This window comes from Schistocerca nitens, chromosome 7, assembly GCF_023898315.1.
Source record: "Schistocerca nitens isolate TAMUIC-IGC-003100 chromosome 7, iqSchNite1.1, whole genome shotgun sequence".
Classification (NCBI taxonomy): Eukaryota; Metazoa; Arthropoda; class Insecta; order Orthoptera; family Acrididae; genus Schistocerca; species Schistocerca nitens.
Genome location: NC_064620.1, coordinates 173,711,401 through 173,728,443, shown reverse-complemented (window position 1 = coordinate 173,728,443; position 17,043 = coordinate 173,711,401). Strand labels below are relative to the sequence as shown.

The 17,043-nt window shown below is 40.1% G+C and overlaps 1 protein-coding gene across 1 annotated transcript in view; it reads right to left on the bottom strand.

Moving 5' to 3' along the window:
• LOC126195451 (tRNA (cytosine(34)-C(5))-methyltransferase) overlaps positions 1-17,043 on the bottom strand; it is a 72,181-nt gene that overhangs the window by 42,149 nt on the left and 12,989 nt on the right. Inside the window, exons 3-8 of the mRNA XM_049934080.1 lie at positions 16,033-16,268; positions 11,413-11,590; positions 11,251-11,332; positions 10,248-10,388; positions 10,008-10,137; positions 9,744-9,874 (exon numbers count right to left, since the gene is read on the bottom strand). Of these exons, the coding sequence (XP_049790037.1) occupies positions 9,744-9,874; positions 10,008-10,137; positions 10,248-10,388; positions 11,251-11,332; positions 11,413-11,590; positions 16,033-16,268 (898 nt within the window). The remainder of the gene's footprint in view (positions 1-9,743; positions 9,875-10,007; positions 10,138-10,247; positions 10,389-11,250; positions 11,333-11,412; positions 11,591-16,032; positions 16,269-17,043) is intronic.

Genomic DNA, 17,043 nt, shown 5'->3' with positions numbered 1-17,043 from the left:
CTGGTCAGAAAATTCCCGTGAAGATCCTGAACTACAAGTTGAATGGAAAAAGATATACTGGAAGACCTCAAAGAAGATGGGGATGATTTTGTTCCTGAGTTCGGAAAAGGCAACAGCCTAAACCTTGAAAGGAAGATGATGATACTGATGATGGAAAACCTGAATCTGGATATCGGAATGAGGGTTTTGACCCAGCTCCTCCAGACAGAATTCAGTGCACCACATTGCTTGGTGAAGGAAAATCGCAGGAGGAGGAGGAGGAGGAGGAAGAAGAACAGAATTAAGCAAGCAGGAGGCTAACAGTTCTTCTTCTTCAACTATTGCTACAAGTTGTATACGTGGACCAGGAAAAAAAATTCCCTGTTAAAAATACACTTTCTCCCGGCCGAAAATACACTTTTCCGTGTTAAGTAACAGTATACTTTTCCTCAGAACTGTAAAACTTATCAATCCTTTCAATGGTTGTGGTTTTATACACCAGCGTAGAATTTCCCGGCACTTTAGAAAACGAAACTCAAGGGAAAAAACATGTTTTGGAAAGACGTCTGAAGTGCAGCAACATGTACACTGCATATTTTCGTATTACGAAAGTATAAATTCGAATTCCACCAAACACCGCATGTTACTTTCCGAAGGATTGAAATCGAGATTGCAATGCGCTTCTGTAAGCCAGTCGTAGCTCATGTCAAGCAATCTCGCCAGCCAATGACATTGGGTATTCAGAGCTTAGGACATGTGATGTAGTCAGCCAATAACATCACTGTTAAGTAGTGCGAACACACGAACAGGAAAAGGTAATGGTTTAAATTAATATACATAGTGTTGCTACAAGAAAAGAAATGCATTTACATATAATATTGGTCTCTCAGATTAATAAGCTGCAAGAGAAGCTAAGCATTCACACATAATGTTGATCTTTTTTGCACATGTTACACTTTACGATGCATCTCACAAATGTGCCAATAAAATTTTTAACATCGACATAAATGTCTGTTCTTCTGGGCTCAAAAATATTCTAAATGGTCATCCTCCAAGATTTGATTTTTGAATGAGAGTCAAATGCTCTGTGTTTTAAGAAATTCATCAGACATTGGCGCACAGAGTTCATCTAGGATAAAAGGAAATTTTCTTTGAAAGTAACACTTTCCAAACAACCATTCGGAATATTTTCCCGTGACTTGTTAGAAATAGATTCGTAAGGCATAATGCCATACGTGCTAGAAGATGTAAACGTGAACTTGAAATGCAGCGCACAGTTGAAACTAGCCAATAGAGTGGAACTAAACACTTCGTTTCAAATAAATTGACTGCCTCAGCAGAAAAGATTAATAAAAATCAAATTTCTTTAACAAACCGACAAAAATAACTTCATTGTTCTGCAAGGCGATTAACGCTTGACTGTCAGAAAGGTGGAAATAAAATAAAATCTGAAACTAATTACATATTTTGGCCTTCCATAATTATGCGAATGTATTTTAATTCACTTGATAGCTCCCGGCCACAGAAATCCTTTTTGTTTTCATTTGACGTGAGAGCAATAAACGAAGAGAAAACAGCAAAATCACTAACGTAAACACGGGTCACGTGGAGACTACCACCTCCCCACTACAACTCAGATTGCTCTGTGCATCAGGTCCGGATCTACGATGTTTCTGAACTGGGGCTATATTACATAGTGGTGCTCCCCCTCCCTCGAGTGTTTGTGGTAGGACGCCAAAAATTAAAAAATCCGACGTTTCAAAAATATCTTCATTTTGTAGCTCACATCTTTCTGAAGAGTCTGATACATAAAACATATATGTTCGAGGAATGTTATTTGGTCTTAAGTGTGCCAAAGTGCAGTGCCACGCCTCTTCACACAACATTCTTCTAGCGCATGTCTCTGATTTCACTCTGTGGATTTTGTAATGAGTGCCATCCAACTATATTCACGCCAGTGGAAATTACAATGTCCTGTGGTCCCTCTCTTGCTCCCAGTCGGCCAGTTTGACATCCTGCCACTATTTTAAAAATCTCGCAATTAATGCTGGATGGGGTTATTTGTAACTGGCAGAAAAGAACTGTTCAGAAAATTTGCAGTCTTTACTGCCTATTAGCTAATAAGTTGCTGTTTTGTGTGATACAAAATTAAATAGAGGCTACATAAAATGAGTAAAGACAAGAGACAAGCAAGACAGCACACATTTCTTCAATCCTTCAGCTCTACCTTTTTTTCTCTGTAATATTGTCACAGCTTTATATAGCATGCTTTCCTTTCTGGGAAAGGATCTATTACCTCATCAAAGTTCATCAACATTTTGCTACAGAAGAAACAAAATGTCATTGTCTAATATTAGAAAAGCTGTTGGTACAAATTGTACCCAAGGCTGGTGTGGTTTCTCAATCTGATTGTCTGTATTTTGTCACTGCTAGATAAAACGAAATAGGCCTGTCTAATATTGCTGCAATTGTTACACACACCAAATAAACGAGACTGTTTTAGCACAAATGGTCATTTTTATAACGTGACAGAATATAATTCACGAAGTAACAACATCAAATGCCTGTTAGGCCTACTACAAGAAAAAGTTTTATGTTAGGAAATAGTTTCACATCTCATTCACACTCTCTCGCTTCTGAAGCATGAGATCGAAAAGTAGTAGTATGAAATTTTTATATAAATTTGGAATCTTCATATTCTTCTGTAATTTGTGTGAGTCCCCGTTTCTTCTCCTTCCTCGTCCTAACAGACATTCTTGTCATCACTACTTCTGTGACTATTCCTGGCAGTGTCAAAACTTATTCTTTGAGTAACTTCAATAACCCTGCCACTTTAGTTATTCCGAATTTATTCGCCGGTTAGGCATTATTACCCATGTTCGTACAACGCGATTTCCGCGCTACTCCCAGAATAGAACTTTAGTGGCTGTTAGCCGGGGACTGTATAACTGGCCCTTAGTGGTGTAGCGGTCCGATCAAAAATTGTCAGTCAAAATTTCATTTTCTCGGATACACGGAGGAGAAAATACGCAATCTTTGTTGCCTGTTATTACTGTTAGTCGTTTATTTCAACTCTGGTAGTCTGAATCTATGGAATTCGCTAGTAGTTATGACAACGCTGACCATTTGCAAACTGAGTCAACCACATAAATAGCGATTGGCATTCACCCATTCGGCTTTATTCCGCTCAGCTCTTATAGATCCGTCCCCTTTTGTCTGCATGTAAGTTTAGTTCTAGATGTGACGGGGATTCCACTGGCAGAGATATCACATACAATATGCACGCATTCAAAAATCAATTTACTATTCTTTCAGAAATCAACTTACAATTTGTTCTAAAATGTTCAAAAACCAGCAGGGATGCGTTCAAAATCATATGAGTAATCGATAGACCAATGTGCGCTGGACGCTTTGTGAAACAAGGTCTTTTTCCTCAATAATATGACTTTGGCGCCCTTCCCCCCGAAACTGCCGCCCGGGGCAGTACCCAGATTTGCTCCCACCCCTTAGTTCCGGGCCTGTTGCGTATACGTGAATCTGGCAGCTTAGGCGCACCAGTAAAATTTTTCCGGTTAGCATCTGGCTGCTTGCTGCTATTGCTTATATAGCTAAATGCCACACTTCTGCAGCCAGAAGTGGAAGAAGGTACTACTCTAACGTGACTCAACTCCACATGTGCATTAGCTCGCTTGCAACCACTCAAACGAATCTAAGGTAAAAAATTGTGACACACACTCATTGGAGGCAATTTGTTGTTGTGAAACATTGCATAGTCTTCCTTCCTGTTGGCAGACGCTTATATGAGCACTGTGTTTTGTTGTTGTATATGGCGCATTTCCTTTGCAACTTAAGTTTTATTTTCGTTTTTTTCCTCTTGTTCGTTTTTTATTACTGCAGTATTATTCTGCAGTAGCGAGATACAGTAATAGTCTTTGTTAGAGTATTGGTTCTTACCAGTCAAAGTTACAAAAATTTAACTCAAAACTAAAACAATGAAAAATTCCCGGAAGTCTAAAAAATTCTCAGGTTTTTCCCGGTTTTCTCCCGGATGAAAAAATTCCCGAGCATTTCCTGGATCTCCCGGGTCATATACATCCTGTGCTACTACATTTGCACTGTAAGGTTGAGATGATTATCTGTTCCTCCATCACAAGTGTGGAGGATAAGGAACTCTTCATAATGTTCTTCAGCACCTACTATGGAAGAGTGGCCTACTTCTTTTCCAAGGTTGCTAAAACACACCAGTTCAAGTCCTGTTGGTAGAAGGAATTTTCATTACCATTATTTCTCCACAAATGGCGGAGAATGAAGTGATAAAATACTTTTGCACACCAGAACTTGCACCAAGTGGTATATCCTGTGTTAAATACTAAATCCCTTTGCAGTGCTTCATGAAATAAGGATGTGGTACTTTGTTGTGGTGATCTGTTTAACATATGGGTACGTCAAGCTCAGTGATGCACTCAAGTGTAATTTGAGAGAAGTAAGCACAGGCATTTCACACTCTCTCCTCTCCATTACATACTCATCCTTACAACTAAAGCATAACACTGTGCTGTAGAAACACTCAATGCATTCACCTACATAATACAGATGCACACTTTACAACAGCTAATAGGAACACAATGGCAAACCACCTTCATTAAGGTTCTGACCAAAACAACAATTCAGCATTATTTCTGCTGCTAAGCATCCATTTATGAGGCAGACTTTCTATTGTGGTAGACTGCATAAGGATAACAACAAAAGTGCATATATCCTCCTTTTTTTTCATGTTTAGAGATGTGCTATTGAAAACTATGTTATCATAAATTTGGTGGTAACTCAATGGAAACATGCAAAACCCAAATAAGCATGGCAGGAAAGATAATTGAACCAAGTTGTTCCAGAATATCCATCTGAGTTTTGTCTCATGTGGCTGAACAGAAAGGTGTCAAGAATGCAATGTCTAGAAATGCAGGGGACATAAATAGCAACACAGAAATAACTTGACATGCTGAACAGCAATGCACTGCTAAAGAGAGAGAGAGAGAGAGAGAGAGAGAGAGAGAGAGAGAGAGAGAGAAAATCATATGGTAAATGACAATCACCAGTACATTGATACAACACAGCTGCACTATTACAGTAGATAAATGCAACAAAAATTTGATGAATAGGAAGTTATCGATATCAAATTCAGTGAAAATGTAAGAGGAAACAGTAGGACAAAGAGGAAACAGCGATACATAAAATGTAGAAATGAAAAGTATGCAACAAGTATCACCCAGCCTTGATATGCAATCTGAAAACAGTTGAAACTCAACAAGTGTCAATACAGACAGGACAGTAGATATTAATGCATTCCCATACAAAATCTGAATCAATTTTGCTTTCACAGAATACTGCAGTGTTTGCAAAAGTTGGTATACAAAATATATTATTAGCCTGTATACTAAACAAATATTTTTTTACAATATCATTTACAGTAACCAAAAAATCTCTCTCTCTCTCTCTCTCTCTCTCTCTCTCTCTCTCCCCCTCTCCTCTCCCTCCCCCCTCCCCATACACGCACCAAACCCCACCTTGGCCACCACACTGTTTCTGTGTATTAATTAGAATCATTCACATTTACTGCTGGAATTCTGTTGCAAAAAGTATATACTTGGCCTCGTTCTTTATCTGCTATATCTCTGATCAAATAAGAGTGTATTTACAAAACAGAAATTACTTTTGTATATAACAACAGACAAGTGTGTGTACATTTCACAAACAGCCTTTAACAACAAATAACAAATATGTCTTACTCAATTTCTTTGTTTATAGCTATCAAAGTACCGGGTGATCAAAAAAGTCAGTATAAATTTGAAAACTGAATAAATCACGGAATAATGTAGTTAGAGAGGTATAAATTGACACACATGCTTGGAATGACATGGGGTTTTATTAGAACCAAAAAAATACAAAAGTTCAAAAAATGCCCCACAGATGGCGCTTCATCCGATCAGAATATCAATAATTAGCATTACAAAGTAAGACAAAGCAAAGATGATGATCTTTACAGGAAATGCTCAATGTGTCCACCATCATTCCTCAACAATAGCTGTAGTCAAGGAATAATGTTGTGAACAACAGCACTGTAAAGCATGTCTGGAGTTATGGTGAGGCATTGGCGTCGGATGTTGTCTTTCAGCATCCCTAGAGATGTCGGTCGATCACGATACACTTGCGACTTCAGGTAACCCCAAAGCCAATAATTGCACGCACTGAGGTCTGGGGACCTGGGAAGCCAAGCATGACGAAAGTGGCGGCTGAGCACACGATCATCACCAAACGACACGCGCAAGGGATCTTTCACGCGTCTAGCAATATTGTGTGGAGCGCCATCCTGCATAAACATCGTACATTTCAGCAGGTGTTTATCAGCCAGGCTGGGGATGATGCTATACTGTAACATATTGGCGTACTTCTCACCCGTCACGGTAGCAGTTACAAAACCAGATTCACGCATTTCCTCTAAGAAAAACGGCCCGATAACGGTAGATGTGGTAAATCCAACCCATACCATGAGTTTCTCATTGTGCAATGGAGTTCCCACGACAGTTCTAGGATTTTCGGTAGCCCAAATTCTACAGTTGTGGGCGTTGACAGACCCTCGGAGTCTGAAATGAGCTTCGTCGATCGACAACATGTCACTCCACCAATCGTCATCTTCCGCCATGTTTTGAAACGCCCACACCGCAAATACCCTCCGCTTCACTAAATCGCCAGGCAACAGTTCATGATGCCGATGGATTTTGTATGGATAGCATTGGAGGGTACGCCTCAGTGCCAACCAAACAGTAGTGTATGGCATGCCGGTGCGACGTGCGACTGCACGAGTGCTGACTTCCCCATGCATAGACGAACCCGCTACAGTCTCCATTTCTTCCTGAAATGTCTCAGCAGCATTACACCTTGTGCTAGGTCGGCCACTACGGGGTCTATCGTCTAAACAACCCGTGGCTTCAAACTTCGAAATCATTCTCGCTACAGCTGCACTGTCAACGGACCTTTACCCGTTCGAATCTCCTTCTTATGGCGATAGGATCATAACACTGAACTAGCACATTCCCCATTCTGATAATACAGCTTTACTAAAAGCGCCTTTTCAGGTAACGTCAACCTGCTGTGACTGCTGATGCATCTGATTCTCTCTCTCATTACAGCTCCTTTTATACACGATTGTCATGCGCAGTCACTGACATTTTGCAGTCCAGCGCCATCAGTCGGACATTTTGTGAACTGTTTTTTTCTTTTTTTTCTTTTTCTTTCTAATAAAACCCCATGTCATTCCAAGCATGTGTGTCAATTTTTACCTCTCTATCTACATCATTCCGTGGTTTATTACATTTTCAAATTTATACTGACTTTTTGATCACCCGGTACTTGTGATAGTATCTATTCCACACATCCTAATAGACACAGTAATTAATCTTTTACCCTGATGTTAAAGAGAAGAAGACAAACGTACACCCAATGGAGTCCTGAGGGAAGGTACATGCATTGAGGGGTGATATTTCTTGGTGGTGGTGGTTGTTGGGATGTGTAAGGGGGACTAAACAGCGAAGGTCATCAGTCCCCCATTCCAAAAACAAGCGAGACAAAGTCGCAGAGCAGATAAAACCCCAAGGGGGAAGGAGACTGCCCCCCCCCCCCAGGTGCTAAAGAACACAAATTAGGCAACGAACACTACAGAAAAGAAGAGTACGGACGAACACCAGACAGAAAGAAATAGAAGAGAAGAAGATGGCCGGAGACTGGTTGACTGACCACGACAACAAAAAAGGGAAAGAGTCAACCATCTCACGGCACACCAGAACAGCAACAGGCACAAGGACAAAAGACACAGAAAGGGAAAGGTGGAGGACCTCCCTAAATCGAACCATAAAACGGACTACCACGGATAAAATTTAAAACTTTATCAGCCATGGAGGCATCGTCAGATAAAACCAAAGCCAAAGTGCCCGGGAGATTAAAAGATTGCCGGAGTGTGCGCAGTCGAGGACACTCCAGCAAAATGTGGCCGACCGTCAGCCGGGACCCACACTGACACAGGGGGGGATCCTCCTGACGCAAGAGATGGCCGTGCGTCAGGTACGTATGGCCGATGCGCAGCCGACACAGGACCACGGAGTCCCTGCGAGAAGCCCGCAGGGAGGAACGCCACACGGCGGTCGTCTCCTTGACAGCCCGCAGTTTATTCGGGGCTGTCATGCCACGCCACTCAGCAGCCCACATCCCAATCAGCTTACGGCGCAACACCATCTGCTGGTCGCGAGCCGTAAGGCCGACCTCCAAAGCCGGGGCGTCGATCGCCCCTTTAGCCAGCCTGTCGACACGTTCGTTCCCTGGGATGCCAACATGACCGGGCGTCCAAACCAAGACCACCGAACGACCAGAACGGGCAATGGCGGAAACAGACTCCTGTATGGAGGACACCAGCGGAGAGGAGGGATAGCAGCGGTCGATGGCCTGAAGGCTGCTCAGGGAGTCACTGCAGATGACGATGGACCCACCTGAGCAGGAACGCAGATGCTCAAGAGCGCGCATGATTGCCACCAGCTCTGCAGTAAAAATACTGCAGCCAGCCGGCAAGGAGCGTTGCTCAACATGGGCAGCGTGAGCAAAAGCGTAGGCAGTGCGACCATCAACCAGGGAACCATCCGTGTAGACAGGCTCACAGCCCGGAAATGATTCGAGGAGCGCAAGAAAACGGCGACGGAGGACCACAGGCGGAACCGAGTCCTTAGGTCCCTGTGCCAAATCCAGACGGACGGACGGCCGGGACAAACACCAGGGAGGCGTAGGTGTACGGACCCGGAAGGGAGGCAGAAGAGGGAATGACCCCAGGTCTGACAGCAGGGATTGGACACGGACAGCTATGGAAAGCCCAGACCTAGGTCGCCGTTCGGGCAGATGGAGGACCATAGCAGGGAAAAGCAGGCGACGATTGGGATGATCTGGCGAGCAATGAACGTGGACAGCATAGTCGACGAGCAGACGATGGCGGCGAATCCGCAGCGGGGGAACCCCGGCCTCCACCGTATTTCTTGGTGATTCTGAACAAAATACTTACTTAAGGATATATGCCCTATTTCGGATAGTTCCCAAGATAGAACACATTTAATGTCAATTTTGTATAATTTCCTGTATAACTCGAAAGCTGTGACCTCTAGCTAAAATGTGTTGCTGCACAAAACTGAACTACATTAAATTTCCTACAAATAAGTCCCATTCTTTTTTTTTTTTCCGCCCTCTCTAGGACTAATAGTTAGAACGAAGAGAATGAGAGAATATTGAAAATCATGCACGACATGCAGGCACTGCAGCTTAGATAATTTTTGTAGGCTTGTTTGAGGTAGTTTCCCCAACTTGATAGACCAGGTATGTCCCATATCAAGTTGTTCACCTTTAATTTCTCTACTCTACTGTGGTATACTATAAACAATGTATATTAAGAATTCTGAAACCATTCAGAATAGGGCATGAGTCTGTATGAAATTTTTCTTCAGAATCACCAATATTAGCACCTCCCCCCCCCCCAAAAAGCATTCATTTTTCCTCATGACTTACATGGTATAAAAATATGTTGAGCTATGTTTGTTACATGCTCCTGAGTAAAAATGAAAAAGAGCAGGTAAAATCCAGAACCACATAAAAAAACATGAAACTTCAATTAATATGAAAAATTTACAAACAGTGTTGAACGTAATTTATGGGTACAGTAAACAGTGTTAGACCCTCACCATCAGTCTCAGAAAGCAGCCTGTGAAGTACAGCTTCATTTTCCAGTGGGTTGAGAGAACACGTGGAATAAACTATGCGACCTCCTACTGCCAACATTTCCACACCACGTCGCAGAATTCTGAACTGAATGCTGTCAAAAATAATGCAGGTAGCTATGTTATTCATACAGTCAGTTACTAAATTAATTTATAATTTCATAGTCAAAGTGAAACTACACACCTATCCCACCTATCCAGAATAAAGTATATTGTGCTTATAATTACCCATGCAGATTGTTCCCATTAGCTGCATTCCACTTAACCCATATGTCAGGATTCTTCCTCATAGTGCCATCTCCAGAACATGGAACATCACACAGTATCCTGTCATATTTCAAAATCCCTTTGCTTCCGTCTGGGGTTTGCACATACAACAAAAGAAAGGACACGAACAACATCACTTTAGAATAAACATAATATGCACAATGTGTACTAAAAACAGCCCAGTGGTTTCCAGACACTTACCCTTCTGTGTGATTGTAAGGTTTGGCATTACTACTGAATCATGGTTTGTTACAATTATGCATGGCGAGTTCAATCGCTTTGCTTGGTGGACTAGCATATAGCAACGGTTATTATCAACATCATTGGCAATCACAAATCCATCTGTAAGAATGCCATACTGTAAAAAGATAATTTAAGAGATTCCAGTGGAATGAAGATGAAATGTATAATGGGATGGTGAATCATTATTCACAACATTTTGCACGAACATACCTAAATATCTATTAAAATTAATTTTGTCTAAAGAGCTTTCACAAGTATTAACAGGAGTTGTTCTTAAATCTTTACTATTCACGTTTCAAAATAATTAACATACCAAAAGAGAAACCCCTAGAAATGCAATTCAACAGCAAGTAAGGTTAGAAACATCATTAATCCCAATCATTTCTAATAACTATCATAATCATTTACTGTAATTTTTGTTTGGCATATTACACAAGTTATAGGAAACATGCAAAAAATACAAAACTTTTGAATGCAGCTTGCTGTAGCAACACAGGAAACAAAAGCAACATAAATCTTACCAGACAACTTGAGCAAAGCATAGTGCATATACTTACAGCATTTTAAGATCAATTACCACAGCATGTGATGATGGTACAGAAAGTTGCATTCAGATGTGTAGTTTATTACTCCCACAACAAGCATTATCACCACATAATTGACACCCAATATTATTTGGGCTGTCATGTAAAAAGCCCAAACAAAATAGTATTGTTTTAGATACCAGTACACAGGAAGGGTAAAATATAAGAGACGAAAAATTAAGGGAAAACGGACAACAAACATTTCACAAATTTAAATAATACAATACTTAAAACATTTATGTGATTTTATACAAAGTAAGGTTTATTCTTTATTCCAAAAATGATAGGATTTTTTGGAAAAATAATTTATACATTGTAAGCATAGAAGACAACTGGAACTTGTCTTCAAAGCGATAAAGTGATTACAAAAACCTCACCTGGCAGGTCTGAACTGTCCGAATGTAACAGCTCAATTAATTGTGCTGTTTTTGATCCTGGTGCAGCACACATATCAAGAATCTAAGGACAAACAGAACATGTCAAAATTTTTCAGCATGGCTGCCGGGCACAACACAGGAACAACAGAAGACTGCCCTCACCTTGTGGTGCGACTGAACGTCCAGTAACAAGGGAGGAATCATACTGACAACTTCTTGTCGGCTAATGTTTCCACATTCTGTCTCTGCAATTAGGAAATTGTGCAAACGAAAATATATTTCAGATCGTCTTATATCCTTGCGAGTTAACTGCAGTTGCCATGCAAGGCCATCGGGGTACCTGGATAATACACAGTATTCAGTAAAGATGGGGAACAATATACAAAAATGTACTGTGTGTTTCGGAATTACAACACAATTTAAAAACTTTGAAACTTACATAACCAGATAAAGAAATCACCATCAATCAATGTACTATGAGAAAAAAAAGGAGAATTGTTGCAAAAATCATGAGAATGGCCATAAAAGATGCTCAAAAAAGCATATCAAGAGCAAATTGCAAAAAAACTGCAATACAATAATTTGTGATGCACATGAAACAAATCCACTCAATTTGTTTTCACTTATAATCATCAAGAACAGCAGCATTACATTTAAATAAAAATTACAATAAAATAAAGTTGACCTTAAATTTGATCAATCATCTAATCCAATATTATAACACGTAAAATAAAGGAGAGGCAACCGCTTGGCTATAGCTGATGACCGCATGGAGCACAGAAACAGACAACAGAAAACAGCATTCACACTAGCTCTTTTTCCAGCAATAGTACACACATTCACACATACAACCCCACATCATCCCAAACACACACTCCCCAAATGCCACAGAAGTGTACATTTGGGTGTAGTAGGGTTCTGTGTGTGAATGTTTGTACTATTGTTAAGAAAACAACTAGAGCTTGAAAGCTAGGGTGAATGCTGTTTTCCACTGAGTGTTTCTGTGCTCCACACATTGATTTACTACAGCTGAGCGGTTGCCTTTCCCTTTTTTTATGTATTGGTCCATCCAGGAATTTCCATTACCAATAACATAACATATATTAACAGTATGCTTTGTTTGATACAAATACAACTAGAAAAGTCTGAGAAAAACATCTGGAATCAGTGGATGATAGGTGATGCATGAGGACAGATGAAACAAAATAAAACCACTCACAACAACACAGGAACATTTTCTAATAATGTACAGCACGAGTGAAACTAAGAGTGTAATACCAAAAATAGTGTTGTAAGGTACTAAAGCTAGCACAGAGTAGTCGGAAACACATTCCAATAATTTTGTTTGATTAAAAATGCTAAAGGTAAACACCATTTAACAATATAAGACATGAGAGCACCCACCAACAACTGCAACTGCAGGGACAACTAAAGAGGGACCCATACAAAATGAAATATGACAAATGTAAATCTGAAACTTCCAGAATTCAAAGAATAATTTCTTTGGAAATAGGAAAAAAAGTAAATATGATACAAGAAAATATTTACAGGTAAATAAGAAAAGGGAAACTCTTGCTGAACTTGTCTTGTGAGACAGAATAGCTGTGGATGAGGTGATGGAAGTAACAATGTTCTTCAACAGCTGAGATTCAAGTTTCATAGTAGTACAGTAAATATGCAATCAACTGGTATCAAAGAGTCAAAGGCCAGACGTAAAAATCTATATGAATAAAAATTAAATGCTGTTCCCATCAACCGTGAACAGCTGGACCGATTTGGCTTTTTTATGTTCGTAACAATACAAATAAAGAAAAATTGCAAAAAGTTGCCCGGAAAAATGGACAATTTGGGAAAACCTGAAAGTGCTTTCTTCTATTGAATGGTGTATATGAATAAATCTTTTTTGTAAAGGTTTTTTTAAATTACCACTACCAGTCACAAACTTTGTCAACTATTGTATTACTTATTTATTTAGCGACATGTTTCGAGGGTTAAATCTCATCTTCAAACTAAATGCCATTACAGAAACAACTTTACTATAAAGTCATACCCAAATTACATAGTCTTTTTGTAAATGCTGTTGTCATCTTTGTCCTTCTGATGTGGCGGTCTCATTGTGATGTGTTGCGGTGTATCCATTTGTGTGGCTCTCTTAGTCACTATTCACCAATTGTCACTAATATAGCAGTAACTTGGAAACAGGATCACAAACAGTTCTGTTGTGCAGTAGACAGGATGGCCATCTTGTGGCTGCACATAAAACATTATTCAACATCGTGGCGTTGCTGTCAGAGTTTCTCTGAGCCATAATATGCAGGTAGCAGTCATCCACTGCAGTAGTAGCCCTTGGGCGGCCTGAGCGAAGCATGTCATTGACAGTTCCTGTCTCTGTATCTGCTCCATGTCTGAACAATACCACTTTGGTTCACTCCGAGACACCTGGACATGTTCCTTGATGAAAGCCCTTCCTGACACAAAGTAACAATGAAAACGCGATTGAACGGTGGTATTGACCGTCTAGGCATAGTGGAACTACAGACAACACAAGCCGTGTACCTCCTTCCTGGTGAAATGACTGTAACTGATTGGCTGTCGGACCCCCTCCATCTGATAGGCACTGCTCATGCATCATTGTTTACATCTCTGAGTGGGTTTAGTGACATTTCTAAACAGTCAAAGTGTCTGTGATACAATGTCCGCAGTCAACGTCTATCTTCAGGAGTTCTGGGGACTGGGGAGATGCAAAACTTTTTTTGATCTATGGATTTTATAATATATTAATAAAAAATTACCAGTCTTTAGGTGCAAACTGTTTTTGGGGCAGCGAACATCAGGGAAGCTTTTTAGTTGTATGAAGTATTTGTATAACCATCTCAATCACATGTTGTCTTCTGTTCTTTGACCTCCTTTGAGTTCTCATGACACATTCCTGTTACTGTACAGTTCATGTCCACTAGGAATGGCTGTCAAGTTTTTCTCCCCACACAGGAGTTTTTCCCCCACAGAGAAAATGGGCTGGCATGAGAGTTTCCAGTTCTTCACACATCAGGAGTTCTGATGGGTTGGTCGCACAAATTCTTAGCAACTTTACCGGGAAGGCAGTTTCCTAATAGTTTCTTGATGGACTGAGGAGCATGTAGGACCCAGAACTAACTCTTCTAACAGTTCAGAAAGAACAATACTAACACCAAAATGATGTACATACATATGTACACACTGTGTTAGTAGATGACCAACCTGAACTCATCAGTCTGAATGGATGTCGACGTGCCTTGGAAGGGCCTTGGGCAAACTACAGGCATCCACTTATGCAAATCAGTCCATTATCCAGAAATGTGAAATAGCAGGATGAAAGAAAACAGCAGCTCATCAATCCCACGGATAATAACAGAGAATTTGCCATTGAGATGACAGGTGATGATCACTACTGGAGAATCATGAAACACTCCACTCCAAAACACCTTTGTGAATCACTGGTGCCGATTTCACAGTGCATTAGGTTGGATACTGAGAGGAAATGATCTGCTATTTCTGTGAAAACACCAATGGTAAATTACATTCAGCAGGATGACAATCCCCCCCCCTTCTATGGATGACACTTTCAAAACCAATCAAAGAACTGTCATCCAGAGTGTCATTTTCACAAACAATTGCCAACACACAGAAAAACAATTTAAGTCACTATAGGAACAGTTGTCAAAATATGAAGCTTTCCGGAAAATCTACTATGTGCAAGAACTACTACAAACACAGAGGCCTCCTTCAAACTAGGCTTCTGTGATTGTACTGGCAACTGCTTTCTTTACAGATGAATGTACGAAGAGAATCATTCTGCGGAGTCAAGAGAGATTCATTTGTGAAGGAACAGAGGGAGATTAGTTAGGACTTATACGCAGACAAGGAAACAAAAACCTCAAATTTTTCCCAAATTTCCCAGTTAAAAATACACTATTCCCCAGCTGAAAATACACCTTTTTCTTATTGAAAGTACTTTTTTTCCATGTTCAGTGACAATGTACTTACCCTCGGAGCTGTAAAACTTAGCAATCCCTTGAGTGGTAAAGGTTTTATACACAGACGGTGAACTTCCCTGCCCTTTAGGGGAAAAATAAAAATGTTTGGAGAGATCTTTGATGCACAGCAATGTGTACACTGTACATTTTCGTACTACAAAAGTATGAATATGAATTCCATCAAATGCAGCTTGTTAGTTTCCGAAGCACTGAAATCGAGACTGTGCTGCACAATGTGTTTTATTGTCAGCCAATCATAGCTCATGTCACACAGTCTCGCCAGCTAGTGACAACAGATATTCACAGCATAGGCCACACAATGTAGTCAGACAATAGCAACATCACTGTTAAGTAGTTTGAAACACACAAATAGGAAAAGCTAATGGTTGAAATTGATATACATACAGTACAGCTACAAGAAAACCTAAGCTTTTATACACAGTATTGGTCTTTTTAAGCATGTGTTACCCTTTAAGATGTATCAAACACAAATGTGCCAGTAAAGTCTTAAATAATTACATAAATGGCTGCTCTTCTGGACCGAAAATTTTTCTAAATGGCTGGTCCTCAAAGTGTAAAGTTTTGAATGAGAGTCAAACTCTCTGCGATAAGAGATTCATTGGACATTCTAACATGTTACATAATTCATCTTGTGTAAAAGAAAGTAACAGTTAGTTAACTTACACTTTTTTACACGAGTATACTTCCCTACTTCAAATTCCGTCACTTAGAAAATTAATCAGTAGTGAAAAGTGGAAGCAAAGCTTACCATGGTAGACATATTGGTTTTATCCTCTGCTCAACATTTTCTGCATCCTGCTTCTCTTCGGAATCACCTTCAAGCTTTCCAGGATTCAGGAAGTTGTTAAAGAAATTACTTTGAACAAATCTTAGTAGAGCTCTGGCTTCTGCTTTTGAGCCAGTAATTCGAAAAGCAGTTGGCAGATTTTGTTTTATTGTAGCCATAAAAGCATCCCATTCTTCCTCTGGGCAGATTTTTTGCATCTGTAATAAATTTTATTTTGAAAGAATTACATGTGACTAAATTATTCAGTAACCTTGTAGAATATATTCCAATAAAGAAAAGGCAGACAATTAGCTTCTTTTTACTCAAAAAGAAAAAAATATACTGCTGTTGGGTGTAAAAAAAAAAAAAAATAAAAATGAATTCCCATGGCTGGGGCTCATTTAGGCTGACCCTACTCCCTATGTTCGCCAACCTCTTCTTGCTATTCATAAAAACAGTTTGATGTAAGAGAAAAGTCTTTTCTGGCAGCACTGTAATATAAAATATTCTCAGACTTCTTTCCACGTCATTTCAGGATAAAACCTCAAGTCTTCAAGAACCACCTCGATCGTCTTCTTCTGAAGCAGCCGACTGTCACATTTGCTGCTGGACTGTGGCATCTCTCACAAGACAATGCCGATGACATAAGACTTACCACCAGTCTCATTTTATCCTCAGCCAAGCCACCCAAATCTAATCAATTATTCAAATAGACAGTCACAATCACAATATTTATTTTGTCGCCAACCGGTTTCAACCCGCGATGGTGACTATGCCAACGGTGCACAGGCAGGGTGACGACTCCAGCGAGCGACCAAATGGTGTAAATTGCCCTGAAGATGACCCCATCGCAGGTTGAAATCGGTTGGCGACAAAATAAATATTGTGATTGTGACTGTCATTTTGAATAATTGATTATAAGTAAACCAATCGCTGTTATCTCCACGCAACTATGTTGTCTAAAAATTTACCCAAATCTAACATCAGCAGAGC